At 42.6% G+C, this 15,499-nt stretch overlaps 3 protein-coding genes across 3 annotated transcripts; 1 reads left to right on the top strand and 2 right to left on the bottom strand.

Annotated features, from left to right (window-relative positions):
- The first annotated feature begins 1,199 nt into the window (after window positions 1-1,199).
- LOC137944450 (uncharacterized protein At4g19900-like) lies at window positions 1,200-2,780 on the top strand. Its single transcript, XM_068790136.1, has one exon. It carries the CDS (start codon window positions 1,200-1,202, stop codon window positions 2,562-2,564), a length of 1,365 nt encoding a protein of 454 aa, XP_068646237.1. The 3' UTR covers window positions 2,565-2,780.
- Window positions 2,781-10,645: 7,865 nt separating this feature from the next.
- Window positions 10,646-12,112, bottom strand: LOC137944757 (uncharacterized). Its single transcript, XM_068790496.1, has 5 exons — window positions 12,016-12,112; window positions 11,712-11,929; window positions 11,403-11,573; window positions 11,082-11,317; window positions 10,646-10,995 (listed from the first exon to the last, which is right to left on the bottom strand). Exons 1-5 carry the CDS (start codon window positions 12,083-12,085, stop codon window positions 10,746-10,748), a joined length of 945 nt encoding a protein of 314 aa, XP_068646597.1. The 5' UTR covers window positions 12,086-12,112; the 3' UTR covers window positions 10,646-10,745.
- Window positions 12,113-12,580: 468 nt separating this feature from the next.
- Window positions 12,581-14,849, bottom strand: LOC137944180 (protochlorophyllide reductase-like). Its single transcript, XM_068789752.1, has 5 exons — window positions 14,730-14,849; window positions 14,509-14,607; window positions 13,473-14,007; window positions 13,017-13,375; window positions 12,581-12,926 (listed from the first exon to the last, which is right to left on the bottom strand). The coding sequence occupies exons 1-5, from the start codon at window positions 14,778-14,780 to the stop codon at window positions 12,771-12,773; spliced, it is 1,200 nt and encodes a 399-aa protein (XP_068645853.1). The 5' UTR covers window positions 14,781-14,849; the 3' UTR covers window positions 12,581-12,770.
- Window positions 14,850-15,499: the final 650 nt, after the last annotated feature.

Below are 15,499 nucleotides of genomic sequence, written 5' to 3'. Positions count from 1 at the left end.
GGATTGGATAAAGTAAACGATCTTCCAGGTCGAAGTTGCAGAGAAGAGCAGATTTGAGTTTGCCCGTCAGGTATTCGGTGAAATAACGGCGAAGTGGTCCTCTCCTGGGCTTGGTAGCTCCCTCTCCCTTTCTGGACAGGTGAAGAAATCAATCTGTGCGTTGTCCATGTGTCCATCGTGCTTGTCACCTGTAATTATGCCTTATCAATCCCTCTTTTTTATCCTTTCGCCATTAGGAGCAGAGCGTGAAGCGTCGTGGATGGATAAGCAGTTCAGTCATGCGGAGTGTGAGAAAAATAACAGAACCCCACGACGCCACTCCCATGCTTCTTAACAGTAAATCGAGCTCCCTCGATCCTCATTTTCTTCCACATTTGTTTCCCCTCTCAAAATCAGATATAAACTTATCGACTGAGCCCGGACTCTCCATCTAACCTGTAACGGAATCGAATTGATAATCGCGCATGGGGGGACGACGACATTGTAGAAAAGTAGAAACCAACTGTAAAGTTTTTGTTTGTTCTCTTCATTTACATTGATTTGCGTTTGAGCTTGAAATTTAAAAGTTTTAGTTTTCGTTCCAAGGAAAGAGGTTCCGGCGGACAAACGGAAGATCTTCCGAACTCACCGAATTAAGAAATCAGAACGAACGAATCCCTATGTCTCTTCCCATTTTTACCTCAACCAAGAGAAAAATATAAGAATAATAAGTTTTAAAATAAAAAATACAAAAATAACAAAAAATTAAAAATAAAAGAAAATAATTATTTATTTATTTATAATTACGCAAATGCTCCCTTGGAGCATTAAAACACATTTATTCGAGTAAAAAATATCTGATAAGTTAGAATCTAAATTATTTAGAGGCTTATTACCATATTATATTAATAATAAAATCATAAAAAAGAATCTCAATTCGCCGAGCCGAGTCCGGTTCGGTCCGGCCCCGCTCTTTCAGGTTTGCTGTCCACTTTAAAAGCTTGCCTGTCGCGGCCTCGTAAAAAGTTAACTTTCGATTTCAAAAGGACATTTTTTGCCCTTTTTTGCGACTCTCAGGAGTCGCCAGCAGCGAGCGCCGGGCACCCTCCTTCCCTTTTTTTGTTTGATTTTTGCCGCGTTCGTCCGCCATTACCGAAGGCTTCAAATCTTCTCTGCAACTCGTTTTCCTTCGCTGCAACGAACTCAAGACTCGAGTGACAATGGGTAAAAGATCACATCTTTGTCCTGGTCTGGCAGAGAAGGCCAAAAGATCTTTACCTCGGTTCGTCTTCCCGACCTTTCTCCTTCTCTTCGTTCTCGTCTGCAATGTCTTCGGGTTGTACTACTTGCGTCTCCCGTTTCTGGCCAGATTCGATCGTTTTGCGATCTCCCAAGAAGGCGAGCGAAGACCCGTGTCGTCTTTGCCTGCTTCTTCGATTCTGTACGCTGTACAGGAAGAAGAGGTTCCTATTTCGAAGCTGGAGACGCAGGGGAATCTTCAATCTTTGCCCGGTGAAAGGTTTGATTCTTCGGGGGACGGAGATAATGTCCTCGAAGAACAGAGTTTTCGGGTAGAGGAGAAGATAGATGAGAAGCCGGAGTTGCCAGACTCCGTGAACGTTTCTTCGGTTTCGAGGATTAATGGCTTGGCTAAAGCAGCTCATGTTCTAAATCTTCTGGAACCGAAGTCGGAGGCCTTCTCTGCGAGAGTGAAAGAGTTCTTCAATCGGCCGTCCTGCAAAAATCGTTTCTTCCTCACTTGGATTTCCTCGGAAGAATTGTTTGGGGAGCGGGAATTGCTAGCGGTGGAGACCATTTTTAAATCCCACCCAGATGCCTGCGTCCTCATAGTCTCGAACTCCATGGATTCGAGAAGAGGAAAGAAGCAGTTAACACCCTTTCTTTCTCATGGCTTCCGTGTTGCAGCCATTTCTCCCAATTACCGTTTCATTTTCAAGGACACACCTGCAGAAACATGGTTCAATCGGTTGAAAAGAGGGATGATTAATCCCGGTGAAGTTCCTCTAGGACAAAACCTCTCCAATTTGCTGCGACTCGCCCTGTTATACAAATTCGGGGGCATATACGTAGATACTGATGTTATAGTCCTGAAGAGCTTCTCCAGCCTGAGAAACGTCATCGGGGCCCAGACTGTCGACGCAGGTACGGGGAACTGGAGTCGGCTCAATAATGCCGTGATGATCTTTGACAAGAAGCATCCTCTGCTGTACAAATTTATTGAGGAATTCGCTCTGACATTTAATGGAAACAGGTGGGGATATAATGGTCCTTATCTGGTGTCAAGGGTGGTTTCACGGGAAGATGGTTTGAATTTCTCGGTGCTGCAACCGATAGCGTTTTATCCGGTGACTTGGAGCACGATTCAGAGTCTGTTTCATGGCCCCAGAAGTGAAGCTCATACCAGGTGGGCGGCAGGGAAGCTTAATCAGATCCGCAGAGAGAGCTTTGCGATTCATTTGTGGAACAGGCAGAGTCGGACATTGAAGGTGGAGATAGGGAGCGTAATTGGCCGTTTGATGTTGGAAAACTGCGTTTTCTGCAACTTGATGCAGTCAGCTTTGTGAGCAAGTGTGGAAGGAGCAGATGGTGGGTACTTCGTTCCAAATCTTCATGGTGAATTGGTGATGTACCCTTTTACTTGGTTATGGAGATGGAGCATCTCATTCCATTCCATTCAATTGTTCGAGGGAGATCCTTTTTTTTTCTTCTTTTAAATCCATGTACAAGGAGCAGTCTCTTGTGGTTACTTCTGGCAAATTGAAGTAACTCGGCATAATTGAGTATTCTGTACCAAGTCAATAATATATGAGACTGAAATTCTTTATGAAAATTTTGTAGTATTTAGATTTTGGGAGCTTTCCCTGTAAATTTTTCTGCCGTCTGGTAAACGCTAAACTTTTCTTAGATTAATCTGCTAACAAGATGTTATTCCAGTTTTGAATCACTTCCAGAATCAGTAGCAGAGAGTTTAACCCTCTTGAGCTTCTTTCTGGGACAAGCAATTGAGACGGTTTGAGTGACAGAGTTGGTTCCAGATTTCTGTTTTCCTACGAAACAAGAGAATGAGTTAATTAAAACACAAAAAGTTCTGAGTCATAAATTGTTCAAAACTACACTGAGTAGTTCAATGTACACTGCAACATGGTTGCTGTTTTTGTTCAGATAGTCCACATTGGAGGTTTTGATAATTTGATCTTGTATTGGTCTCTGAAAACTGTTTGAATTTTGACCCATCCTGTATCGTTCTTCATGTTTCTAATCTGGTTAATCAGAGTGTACTGTGTTTTTAGTATCATTTAAAGATTATGGAGTTGTGGACCTGGCATCTGATTGAGCAGAACTCAGGAGGACTCGTGTGGTGATCCTCTGCATACTTTTTATTACTATACAAGGACGAAAGAAGTTGCTTTCTAAGAACGGAAGTTATGGTTGCTTCTCACAGAACTCTAATCAACCCAGTTGGAGAGGACCTTATCGCAGTTTCCCAGTAAAATATCCAGACGAAAAATTTTTTCTTCAAAGCTTTTTACATTGTCCTAACATCTGAACTGGTTGCTTATAGAAGATGAGCCTCAGTTTCTTTGCTAGAGGGATCTTCCGTCTCCTGTGACAATGAATTATTGAATGTTTATAATAATGAACCCAGAAACTCATACAATACCAATCTGCTGATTGTGATGCTACCGATATTTCTTGAATCGAATTGGAACTAAAATCTTTAATCGAGGATAGTCAACTTCAATCACAGTCAATAACAGAATCGCTGTTCTTCAGCAATTCTTTGGTTGTCAGTCGTACGCAACGCAATCTGAGAGAAGAGTGACAGTAGGTGTTTAAATTTTGGTTGAATAGCCATATCAAAGCATTCAGAGAACTGTGTTGAGTTTTCTACATGTTGGAATGTATAGCTGTATAACGTGATCGGAGGAAACTGTATAGCGTGATTGTTTCCTCCGATCCCGTGATTATATTTTATTCCTTGATTTTAGGATCTAAATTGATCCTAAAATCACCTTGTAATGTATTATAAATACCTCCTAAACGGAGAAGAATAAATCATCGGAAAACCATTCGTTCAACCTCTGTTCTTATTTTTCGGTTCTCTGTTTTACATGGTATCAGAGCAGGAGTTTTTTCCTCTTTTTTTCCGTCGCAGAAAGTCGGAGCTAAGTGCTCCTGTAATCGCCGAAGGAGGAAGCCGGAGGAAGGAAAAATCCGTCGGAGTTGCAGAACTCTGTTCCGGCTGTCCCGACGCAAAAAGAACGTCGCCGACGCCGACGACGGCACCACCACACTGTTACGACAGAATCCGACGCTCCGCTGCCGTTGCCGAAGACGAAGGTTGCCGTTGCCGACGACGAAGACAGCCGTTGCCGAAGACGAAGGCTGCCGAAGACGAAACGTTTTTTTTTTTTTTTACGTCGTCGGAATCACGTCGCCGACGAGTTCCGACGATCGCCGACGATCGCCGACGAGCACCGACGACGGCATCACCACCCTTTTCCGAACCGAAGGTGACGCTCCGCTGCCGTTGCCGAAGACGAAGACCGTTGCCGAAGACGACGGTATGTTTTTTAAACTTAGGTACTGTTGATTTATTTTGTCGACCCAGACCGGCGGGTCGACCGAATCGGACCGAACCGGTCTAAACCCGAACCGGATCAGACCAGCACTGGAGCGGACCAGAATTGAATCCGCCCTGATCGTACCGAACCGGACCAGATCGAACCGGACCGGACTGAACCAAACCGGACCGGATTAAAAAAAAAAAAAAAAAAATCAGATCGATGGCCACCCCTACGGGCGCATCTACCGACCTTATCCCATCACCACAGATTATAGTCCACCAAGATAATTCTGCGTTTCCAACTGGAATTATCCTCGATGAGACCAATTATTCATTATGGTCCCAACTCATGGAGATGCGAATTGGCGCACGCAACAAAGTTGGATACCTCATCGGCGAAACAAAAAAACCAGCATCTGGTGATGCTAATCTTGGAGTTTGGATTACTGAAAATCAAAGAGTTAAAAGTTGGCTTATTGACTCCATGAGTCCATTACTCATGCAGCGATTTATTCGCCTCTCCACTGCCAAGGAGATATGGGAAGCAGTATCAAAAACATTCTATGATGGATCCGATGAAACTTGTATATTTGAGCTGAACCAGAGATCTTTTTCTACCAAACAAAATGGTAGACCATTATCCACATACTACAATGAACTGGTTGCTATTTTCCAAGAGATTGATCATCGAACTATATCTCAGGAAGGAACAGTCGAAGAGCTAATCCAGTTGCACTCTGCAATGGCTAGGCTTCGGGTTCATATTTTTCTCAGTGGGCTTGACTCCGAATTTGATCAAGTTCGTGGAGAAATTTTGCAAAAAGATCCCAAACTTGATTTGGAAAGTACCTATGCCTATGTCAGACGCGAATATCAACAGAGACAGACAATGGGAAGCTATCGCCCAGTCTCCGAGAACTCGGCGATGTTGGTCAACCAAAGCCGACAAGGATCATCAAACAGTCGGAACCCTCAATCCTCTGGCAAAGGTAACAATCGTGTACGTATTCACTGCGGAAAAAAAGGACATTCACAACACCGGTGTTATGAGATTATTGGCTATCCGGAGTGGTGGGATTTCTCGAAAAATCCCCGTAACAAGACTGCTGGGAAAGCTATGGTGACATCCATGGAAGATAATCAGGAGCTACCTACTGCAAATGTTGCTCATCCAGGTATTCTCGATCATGCATTAGTATTTTCTGTACATTCTAAGAATAAACCTTGGATTATTGATACAGGTGCATCCGATCACATGACAAGGGATCCCAGTCAGTTACAATCCATCCTACCCTCTCCACAATCTGTTATTTCAACAGCCAATGGTAGTACCTCTCCTATTACTGGGGAAGGATCTGTTATCTTATCCAATAATCTGACATTAGATACTGTCCTTGTGGTTCCCTCTCTTGAATATAACCTTTTGTCTGTTAGCCAAATTACTTCCACTCTTGCTTGTACTGTAACTTTTTGGCCCTCATTTTGTGTCTTTCAGGACATTCTAACCCGGAAGATTCTTGGTTATGGTGTTAGACGGGGCAAACTCTACTATTTGGAGTTGCAAGAAAACGGGGGATCGAAAATCAGTCAGACAAATCAAGCTAGTAGTGAAGATAATGCTCAAACAACTGTATGGTTATGGCACCGACGATTAGGCCACCTTTCCTTTGGTTATCTTAAGAAATTGCGACCTCAACTTTTTTCAGGTTTGACTGATGTGCATTTTCATTGTGACACATGTGAATTGGCTAAAAGCCACCGTATTGCTTATTTCCCGAGTTTGAATAAAAGTTTCGAACCTTTTGCGGTTATTCATTCTGATGTTTGGGGTCCAGCCAAGATTCCCTCTATTTCTAGAGCCCGTTACTTTGTGACTTTTATTGATGAATGCACTATAATGACTTGGGTATCTCTGCTTATCCACAAAAGTGATGTGAGTCTAGCATTTCAGAAATTCCATACCATGATACATACTCAATACCAAAAGCAGATTCGTGTTTTGCAATCTGACAATGGTACTGAGTTTGTTAATGCTTCTCTCGAAACTTTTCTGACTACCCATGGAATTCGTCACCAGACTTCTTGCACCTATACTCCCCAACAGAATGGATTGGCAGAAAGAAAGAATAGACAACTTTTGGAAGTAGTACGTGCCTCTCTCTTTGGCATGAACATGCCTCGATTTTATTGGGGTGAAGCTATCACATCTGCTGCCTACCTCATCAATCGCACCCCTTCTAAAGTACTGGATTTTCAAACTCCTCTACATAAGCTGCAATCCCTGATTTCAATTCCCCATCTTCCAAATCTTGAACCCCGAATTTTTGGGTGTACCGCTTATGTTCATATCCCAAAGATCTTGCGAAATAAACTTGATCCATGTGCCAAGCGATGTGTATTTGTTGGCTACTCTGATTTTCAAAAAGGATATCGGTGTTATGATCCACACACCAACAAGCTCCATGCGACTTTAGATGTCTCATTCCATGAATCAGTCCCTTATTATTCAGGGGGAGTTTCTTGGACATCTCTTCAGGGGGAGAGTTCAAATGAAGAGAATGTTCCACATGAAGTTAACGGAGATGTTGAAAGAGGTGCCAAAGTTATTGAGGAGTTAGAAGCGGTGAATGAATTTTTTAAGTGTCATGATGTGCAACAAGACTATGATTCAGTAATTTCACCTGAAGAACCCCTAGAGTTGCCCCCGTCTGCACCAACAACTGAAGAATCAACCCAGAATGTTCCTCCTCAGGTAAATACGAATCCTATGTTTGATGAGTCTACTGAAACATGTCTTCCTACAGAAAACATAACCTCTAGATATCCACAAAGATTGAATAGGGGAGTTCCAAAAAAACAGTATGAACCTGATCTTGAAGCAAAGACCAAATACTCAATCAATAACTATGTGTCCTCCCATAGGTTGACTAAATCATATGCATTTACTGTTGATCAATTATCCAGGGTTTCTATTCCTAGTAATGTGCAGGATGCATTAGCTGATCCAAAATGGAAAAAAGCGATGAACGAAGAGATGGAGGCTCTACAAAAAAATGCCACTTGGGAACTTGTTCCCCAACCTAAAGGAGTAAAAACAATTGGATGTCGATGGGTGTTCACATTGAAACTCAAACCGGATGGAAGCATTGACAGATATAAAGCTCGGCTAGTTGCAAAAGGATATACGCAAAGGTATGGAATAGACTATCAGGATACTTTTGCACCAGTAGCTAAGATCAATACAATTCGTATTCTTATATCTATAGCAGCAAATCGAGACTGGCCTCTGCAACAATTTGACGTTAAAAATGCCTTCCTCAATGGAGACTTAGAAGAAGAAGTCTACATGGAACTACCACCAGGTATAAAAAATGGTTCTTTGTCTCGAGGTAAAGTTTGTAAATTGAAGAAGTCATTGTATGGGCTGAAACAGTCACCTAGAGCATGATTTGGGAGATTCTCGACTACAATGAAGGAGTTTGGTTATAAACAAAGTAACTCAGATCATACTTTGTTTATAAAACACAAAGAAGGAAATGTAACAGCATTAATTGTATATGTTGATGATATGGTCGTGACAGGAGATGACCCAGGTGAAATGCAAGCTTTACAGGAGTATTTAGCTACTAAATTTGAAATGAAGGATCTCGGACAACTTAAATATTTTTTGGGGATTGAAGTTGCAAGATCGAAACATGGAGTCTTCCTTTCACAGCGAAAATATGTGTTGGATCTTCTAGCTGAAACCGGAATGCTTGGCTGTAAACCAATAGAGACGCCGATGGAAATGCATCATAAACTCGGAATTCTTCCAGATCAAATTCCAGCAGACAAAGGGCGTTATCAGCGATTAGTTGGAAGATTAATCTACCTATCCCACACAAGGCCCGATGTAGCATATGCAGTAAGCGTTGTGAGCCAGTTCATGCATGCACCAAGTGAAGAACATATGGAAGCAGTATATCGGATCTTGAGATACTTAAAGAGTGCTCCAGGAAAAGGTTTGTTATTCTCAAAAAATGGTATCTCTAGTATTGAAGGGTATACAGACTCTGATTGGGCAGGTGATCAGACAACCAGAAGATCCACATCGGGTTACTTTACTTTTGTGGAAGGGAATCTTGTCACTTGGAGAAGCAAAAAACAGAAGGTAGTATCCAGATCAAGTGCTGAAGCTGAATTTCGAGGTATGGCTCATGGTGTATGCGAGTTGTTATGGATACGGAATATACTGAGAGACCTAGGGATTGAATACGACAAACCTATGAATCTTCACTGTGATAACAAGGCAGCTATCGCAATTGCACAAAATCCAGTTCAACATGATCGCACTAAACATGTTGAAGTTGATCGTCATTTCATCAAAGAGAACCTCGATGCAAAGATTATACAATTCCCCTTCATTCAATCTGCGAGTCAAATGGCGGATATGCTCACGAAGGCAGTATCAGGGAAAGCATTTCATGGTATAATTGACAAGTTGGGTTTGACTGATATCTATGCACCAACTTGAGGGGGAGTGTTGGAATGTATAGCTGTATAACGTGATCGGAGGAAACTGTATAGCGTGATTGTTTCCTCCGATCCCGTGATTATATTTTATTCCTTGATTTTAGGATCTAAATTGATCCTAAAATCACCTTGTAATGTATTATAAATACCTCCTAAACGGAGAAGAATAAATCATCGGAAAACCATTCGTTCAACCTCTGTTCTTATTTTTCGGTTCTCTGTTTTACACTACAGAGTCCACGACCAGATACGCTAACGGAAGCCGGCGAGGAATGAAGGGGCTCGTCAGAAGAATGAGTTCTTGTTCTAGAGCCTCTTGGTGATGAAGGGGTGCAAGTAGAAAAGTCATCAACAATTTTGGAAAAATCGTAGTGACGCGGGACGAGTGTCGGGCAGTTGCAGCCAAGAAAAAATGGAGAAAATAGAAGAAGGAGAAAAAAGAAAATCAACGAGAGAAGAAATTTTTTTAATTCATTCATTCTCTGACAAAGAAGATTTAGAAATTTTAGGCAGAGAGCAAACTTGACAGTAGCTTTCTGAGCTTCTTTCACAGAATAGTTTAGAAGCTTGCTGTATGATGAACAACAGCATTGGCCAAGAATCCATGATTAGAAGTTTGTTTTGGTTATTCTCATAATGTCAAATTCCATCATTAAGTATGGTTACCATTATGCAGTCTGTCAATGTTCAAAATACTAATTGAATGATTAGAAGTCCTAATTCTAAATTACCGAGAATAATAATAATAAATACAGAAAAAGGAAAAAACAAGCATGAGAATACAAACAAGATTTATACAGGTTCGCCTCAAGGTGAGACTGTATCCTGTCTTCCGCCGTTACATTTATCTACTATAAAGATAAAATAGTTTGTAAGAGAAATCATACACATTTACAGTTGGTTTTTTCTCTAACCTCTCTCGGCCTATGATCTTAGTCCGGGTGATAAAACCTTAACAACGATGCCTCCAAATATAAAAAGAAAATTAGGGCAACTGAATAATGAGGGCAACCGAATTACAAGTAAAAATCCCTAAACTACTCTTATACAAACAATAATCAATATATCGTGAATCATCTAGGTGACGGTTCTGTCTTTTGTTTTATGGTAGGATCCTACATGTAGTTTAGCAAATTTATCATGAGGTGTTTGCAGAGTTTGGTCAGTACTCAAGATAAGGGAAGACGGAAGACTAAAAGGAAGAAAGAAAATAAGGGGAAGAAAGGAAAACGAGGACGGGGTTGTCATGGATTGTGGCATTTTAGAAAACAAGATAAACAATGTTTGCGACGTTTACTGAAGCTTTATTACAAACATTTTAGAACAGACAACGGTGTGCAGCTTCTCTTAAGCTACTGGAAATTCACTTCCAGAAACCAGAGTGTTAGAGCTCCTGACCATATCTGGTTCTCTGACTCTCTGCAAAGCAAAAATATTTCAGTTTGGCTCTGCTTCTGAGATAATATTGTTGTAGGCGGCAAAGAACAAAATGTTCCAGCGTAGGCAACCATCCATCAAACCGCAGGTGAGAACCATTTCAAGAATTAAAAAGATGCAAACACAGAACTGAGTTTTCTTTATACGGAGATCACGTTTTCATAGTAAACAAGCAGCAAATACAAGGTTATGCAATTCAACTTGTTCTGCTTTTCTGCTACAGAGATTTCTACCGGATGTGCTTATCAACGAAGTCGAGGAGGAGCTGGTTGATCTGATCAGGAAACTGTTCCTGAACAAAATGAGTTCCCTCAGGCACGAGTACAATTTCCAAGTCTTGCGCGTACTCCTTTACCTTCCCGCTTCTTATGCTGTCTTCGAAACCTGGGAATTTCATCGCGTAGTCCTTCTCACCCATGATCAGCAATGCAGGAACTTCAATCTTGGGGTCTTTCAATATCGACTCTCTCATCCATGACCTTCAAACAGGCCGCAAGTTGAATAACTTTTAGTTACAGGAAGAATGGAAAATCTTTCAAACAGTGAGTCTAGTTACAGGCGTTACCTATACGGCATTTGCAATGGATAACGAAATCCAGAGTTCTCATACAGGGCGCTGTAGGCTGCGAGGTCCTCCTCAGTGAACCAACTGGGTAAGGGAGTGTCCGGGTCTACCAAGTCCATGATCTCCTGATCGTCTGCTGCAACCTGGAGTTCGCTGCCCGAGAACAAAATGTAGATGTTTCGCACTACAGTCTTCGTGTCAAAACGCCCGAAATCTGCTTCTGCTCTTCCGGGTTCCTGCGTCAACAAGGAAGAGATCAGTTAGGAAAGAATGTAGAGCCGAGGAAAGGAGATTGAAGGAGGGAGACGTAAACGACATCACCTGCCACCTCAGCACGTAGAATCCTCTAGGAAGGAGATCAAATCGGATTGCTGAGGGACCTGGAGGAAACAAGGGAATCCCCAAACTTATCACTCCTGAAACCCTCTCCGGATGCAAGAGGGTAAACAGGTTAGCCGGTAGAACTCCAAAATCCTTGGCCACCAGAAAGGCCTTTCAGTCAAAGATTAAGCTTTTTGTTAGGTTTCGATCAAACGGAATCAATTTACTAGAAAAAGGGGGGATACAGTGAAGAATGACCGAAGCTGATCAAATACTGGGAGGAATGGACGGAGGTGGGCGGCTTCTTACTTTGGGTATGGAGAGGGAGTCGAGGATGGCAAGTAGATCATCCACGAGGTCCAGCTGAGACGCGCCCTCAATCTGTGGGGGCTGCTGGGAAAGACCATAACCTCTCCAATCAGGAGCAATTGCTCGGTGCCCGGCCTTGGCTACGGCGATCATTTGGTACCTCCACGAGTACCATATCTCTGGAAATCCATGCAAGAAGACGACGGCGACAACAGGCCCTACAGTTGTTTTAATGTAAAAACTTAGAGCTTGCAAGGCAGAGGGAGAGCAAAAGGGAGATGGGAGAAAAGGGGAAGGTTATCACCTGCTCCAGTGTCAGCAACATGAAGCTTGAGGCCCCTGATGAGGAGATGTATGTGCTGTATCTGATCCATGGTCACCGAGGGGAGGACGATAGGGTATGAGAATGAAGGGAGAAGAAGAGGAGTTCAGTTCAGAAGACAAACAGTGGGCTTAAATGGAGAAGGTGCTTTCGGGTTTGGGCGGAGATTCAATGGCGAAGAGTGTTCGTCGTTTTCCGCGATTGATTGGGTTTCCAACTAACGACGGTTAGAACAATAAATAACGGTTTTCATCAAACCCGAACCTGACAATCACCATCCTTATAATCCAATTTCCGTCCTATAAACCCAACTTAAACGGCCAACGGCTCAACCCCGTTTTATATTATTATCTCATAGGTCGAATTTGGGTCCGGTTTGATAAAACCAATCCACAACCCAAAACCCGGCGGTTTTTTTTCTGCCCCGTCCGACCCACAGGGTAAAATTATAAACCCAAACCTGGATTTTTTTTGGGTCAACCCAAAACCCGATGCGGACCCGTAGGGCCGTAGCTATATCTGGACCAGTTGTAAACATCCTTGGGGCTCTTGGAATATTTGTAATTAAATGAAGATATTGTCTGTCAAGGAAATCCCGAGTTTTATTTGTGCTCAAAAATTTATTTCCAAAGTGATGAGACCGGACCACACTCTTCTAGATATTTTCTTTTCTTTCTTGTCCGTGACAGGATCTAAGATAAGAAAAAGGGCTTGATTACATGGATGGCTTGTGCTTCCTAAGCAAGGCCACAAAACTTTTCACTCAGCTCCCATACTATGCGAGCTTTATCAGCATCACTGGCTTCTTCTGAGAGCTGGTTCACAAAAGATGCAGAATCCTTGTTCCAGCTCCAGTAAACACCTGATTTCGTTAGGCTAGGGTCACTCACCACCTGAAACAAACAAATAAAAACAAATTTGAGTGATTCATGCAGAGCCTTGGGTGTTCCTGGAGCCACATTATTATTATGGAGATCTCATACCTGGGCCAGTCTTTTGCCAGACTCTTCCTCGGAGACGAAGCCTTTGGTAATGTACTTCTGGAAGGGAGGGAAGAGGAGTCTGAACAAGGGGATGTGCTCTCTAAACAGGCCGGTGGTGGCAATGCAGCCTGGGTACAGAGATGCAAAGGTTATCCCTGTTTCCTCATGGTAACGCCTGTGGAACTCCTGCATTGTCAACATGTTGCAAACTTTGCTGTCCTTGTACGCCTTTGCTCCATCAAATTCCCCTCCATCTATCATGGCCGAGCTATTCAACCCATTCAAACCACCTGCTAATCCTCTCAAGTCTCCCAGATTAGCCTTGGGAGGCACATTCCCTGCTAGGGTGTTCGTGTTTCCTGATAATTATGAGAGCAGACGGACATGTCAGAAGCAAGCGCTAAGCTGTAGAGGAACAGAAATGTCTGTTTCTGCTCAGAATTGTTCTACCATTACCTGTTATTGAGCCCACGATGATTAGCCTCTTCGAGGGGTAGTCAGATTTTTTCAAGTCATCAAGAAGCAATCGGGCAAGAAGGAAGTGCCCCAGATGGTTAGTCCCAACACTCAATTCAAATCCATCAGCTGTGTAAGTGGGCTCCTTGGCTGTTGGAAGATAGACAGCAGCATTGCAGACGAGCACATCAAGGGGCCTCTCAGACCTCCGGAAGTTGTCAACAAACTGTCTGACACTGTCAAGGGATGCAAGGTCAAGGTGCATTACAGTGTAATTCTCCTTGGAAATGCCCACTGATTTGGCTGCCCTCTCAGCCTTTAGGAAGTCTCTGCAGGCCATTATGATGTGCCACTTCCCAGTATCCGCCAGTGCCTTTGCTGTTGCTAGACCTAAACCGGATGATGCACCAGTGACTATAACACTACCCTTTCTTAATGTCTTCTTTCCCTCCGGTGCAGCCCTGTTGACTGATGGAGTTGTAACTGCTGTTTGGGCTCTCACTCCCGCTGCAGTCATCCTTTGGTTGAAATCCCTCTGCAAGTTTGCCATCAAATTCGTGAATATGCCAACTAAAGAGCTCGTTGAATCAAATCTGCGTTATAAGGTTACAGCAGGATAGCAGTCTCAAGTATTTAACAGAAAGCTGTAGATATGCCTTGTTTTTACAGTTTTGTAGCATATATTTCTGCCATCCAGATTGCTTTAGTCACAATGTCATGAAAGATAGACTCATTAAATAGTAATCGAGTTTGGCAAAGCTTCAATTAACTCGATTAGCCGAATTGCTGCCACATAACTGGGATTTGCAGGCTTTCATCGTTGCAGAGGATACCATCTAGAACTGAAGAACACATCTGTGACTAAGTCTCCTTTATGGTAGTGCATTGAAAGTCTCTCCACACCATTAACAAGAAGAAAGAAGACAATTATCTTACTCTTGGTGAATTAACATCAGCTAAGATCCACTTATAGCAAAATGAGAAAACTAAAGAAAGCCATTGCTGAAAGCAGAGGAATGCTAAACATAAGACAGACCTTGCTCTTGATGGCAGGGGTGTTGAACTCGGATTTGAGATGATCAGAGAGGGAAATACCCATGAAGGCCGTATCTTTGGCGGAAGCGTTCAACTTGGCCTACAAACATGAGCAGCAAAACCAAAAGGGTGAGCACACAAACTACACGATAACAAAAGATACCAAAAGAAGGAAAGCAGAACAAAGAATATTGACAACTTGCTAGAAGGAATGCAGCTTACCTCCTTACGTAGCGAGAGAGCAGAAGGTAGAAAAGCAGTTTGAAGCGCCATGCTCTTGCAGTGACTGAGGCTGTTTCCGGTTATGACTAAGAGAGTGAAACCGCTTTGATATTTTTTGAGTCACAGAGGTGTGGCAGTTCGAAAGAGCCATCATACTATATATACAGTTTATTGGGGAGAGAAGAAGATTGAAGAAGATAAGATAAAAGCTGATGCCACGTGGAGTACCAGTGGCCAATGAGAACTTGTACTTAGAGATTTCGTCTGATATTTTTGTCACCCTCATGTCCAGTGTCGGATCTTCAGGGCTCGATCTCCAAAGCTTCGAATCTCCCAACAGTCATGGGCCGAAAAGAAAAGCCAGAGAGAGGAGAAGAGGGCAGTGGTAGAAACGGTAGGCACGGCGAAGTGGAATCCCCATTTCCCAGTTTCAGTGAACAAACGACGCTGGAAAATGGAAATGTCTTCACTAAGCAAGAGGGTGGTGAAAAGTTTTTTAATGGAGGTCCACCTTATCCGCTGTCGGAGTCGTACAACTCAGTAGAGTTTGGTATGATTGTCTTGTTACGGTGCCACACTACATCGCCCGTGATTCTGTTAAAGAAGAGGGCAATTTCAGCTGTTATGGGCGTGCTGTCCATTATTTCTGTCATTATTTTATAGGTTTTTTTACCTAATTACTCATTTTTAAAAATTTAATTCGATAAATGACGTAAATTTTGACTGATTACTTATCGCCACATCATTAGTATTGTGTGAATATAGATAGA

The sequence above is a fragment of the Aristolochia californica genome, unplaced genomic scaffold, assembly GCF_029961685.1.
Source record: "Aristolochia californica isolate CCGP_79_NKW_82.1479 unplaced genomic scaffold, dmAriCali1.0.hap1 SCAF_11, whole genome shotgun sequence".
NCBI lineage: Eukaryota > Viridiplantae > Streptophyta > Magnoliopsida > Piperales > Aristolochiaceae > Aristolochia > Aristolochia californica.
The sequence above is the reverse complement of the archived record's forward strand: the minus strand, read 5'-3'. Positions and strand labels throughout refer to the sequence as shown.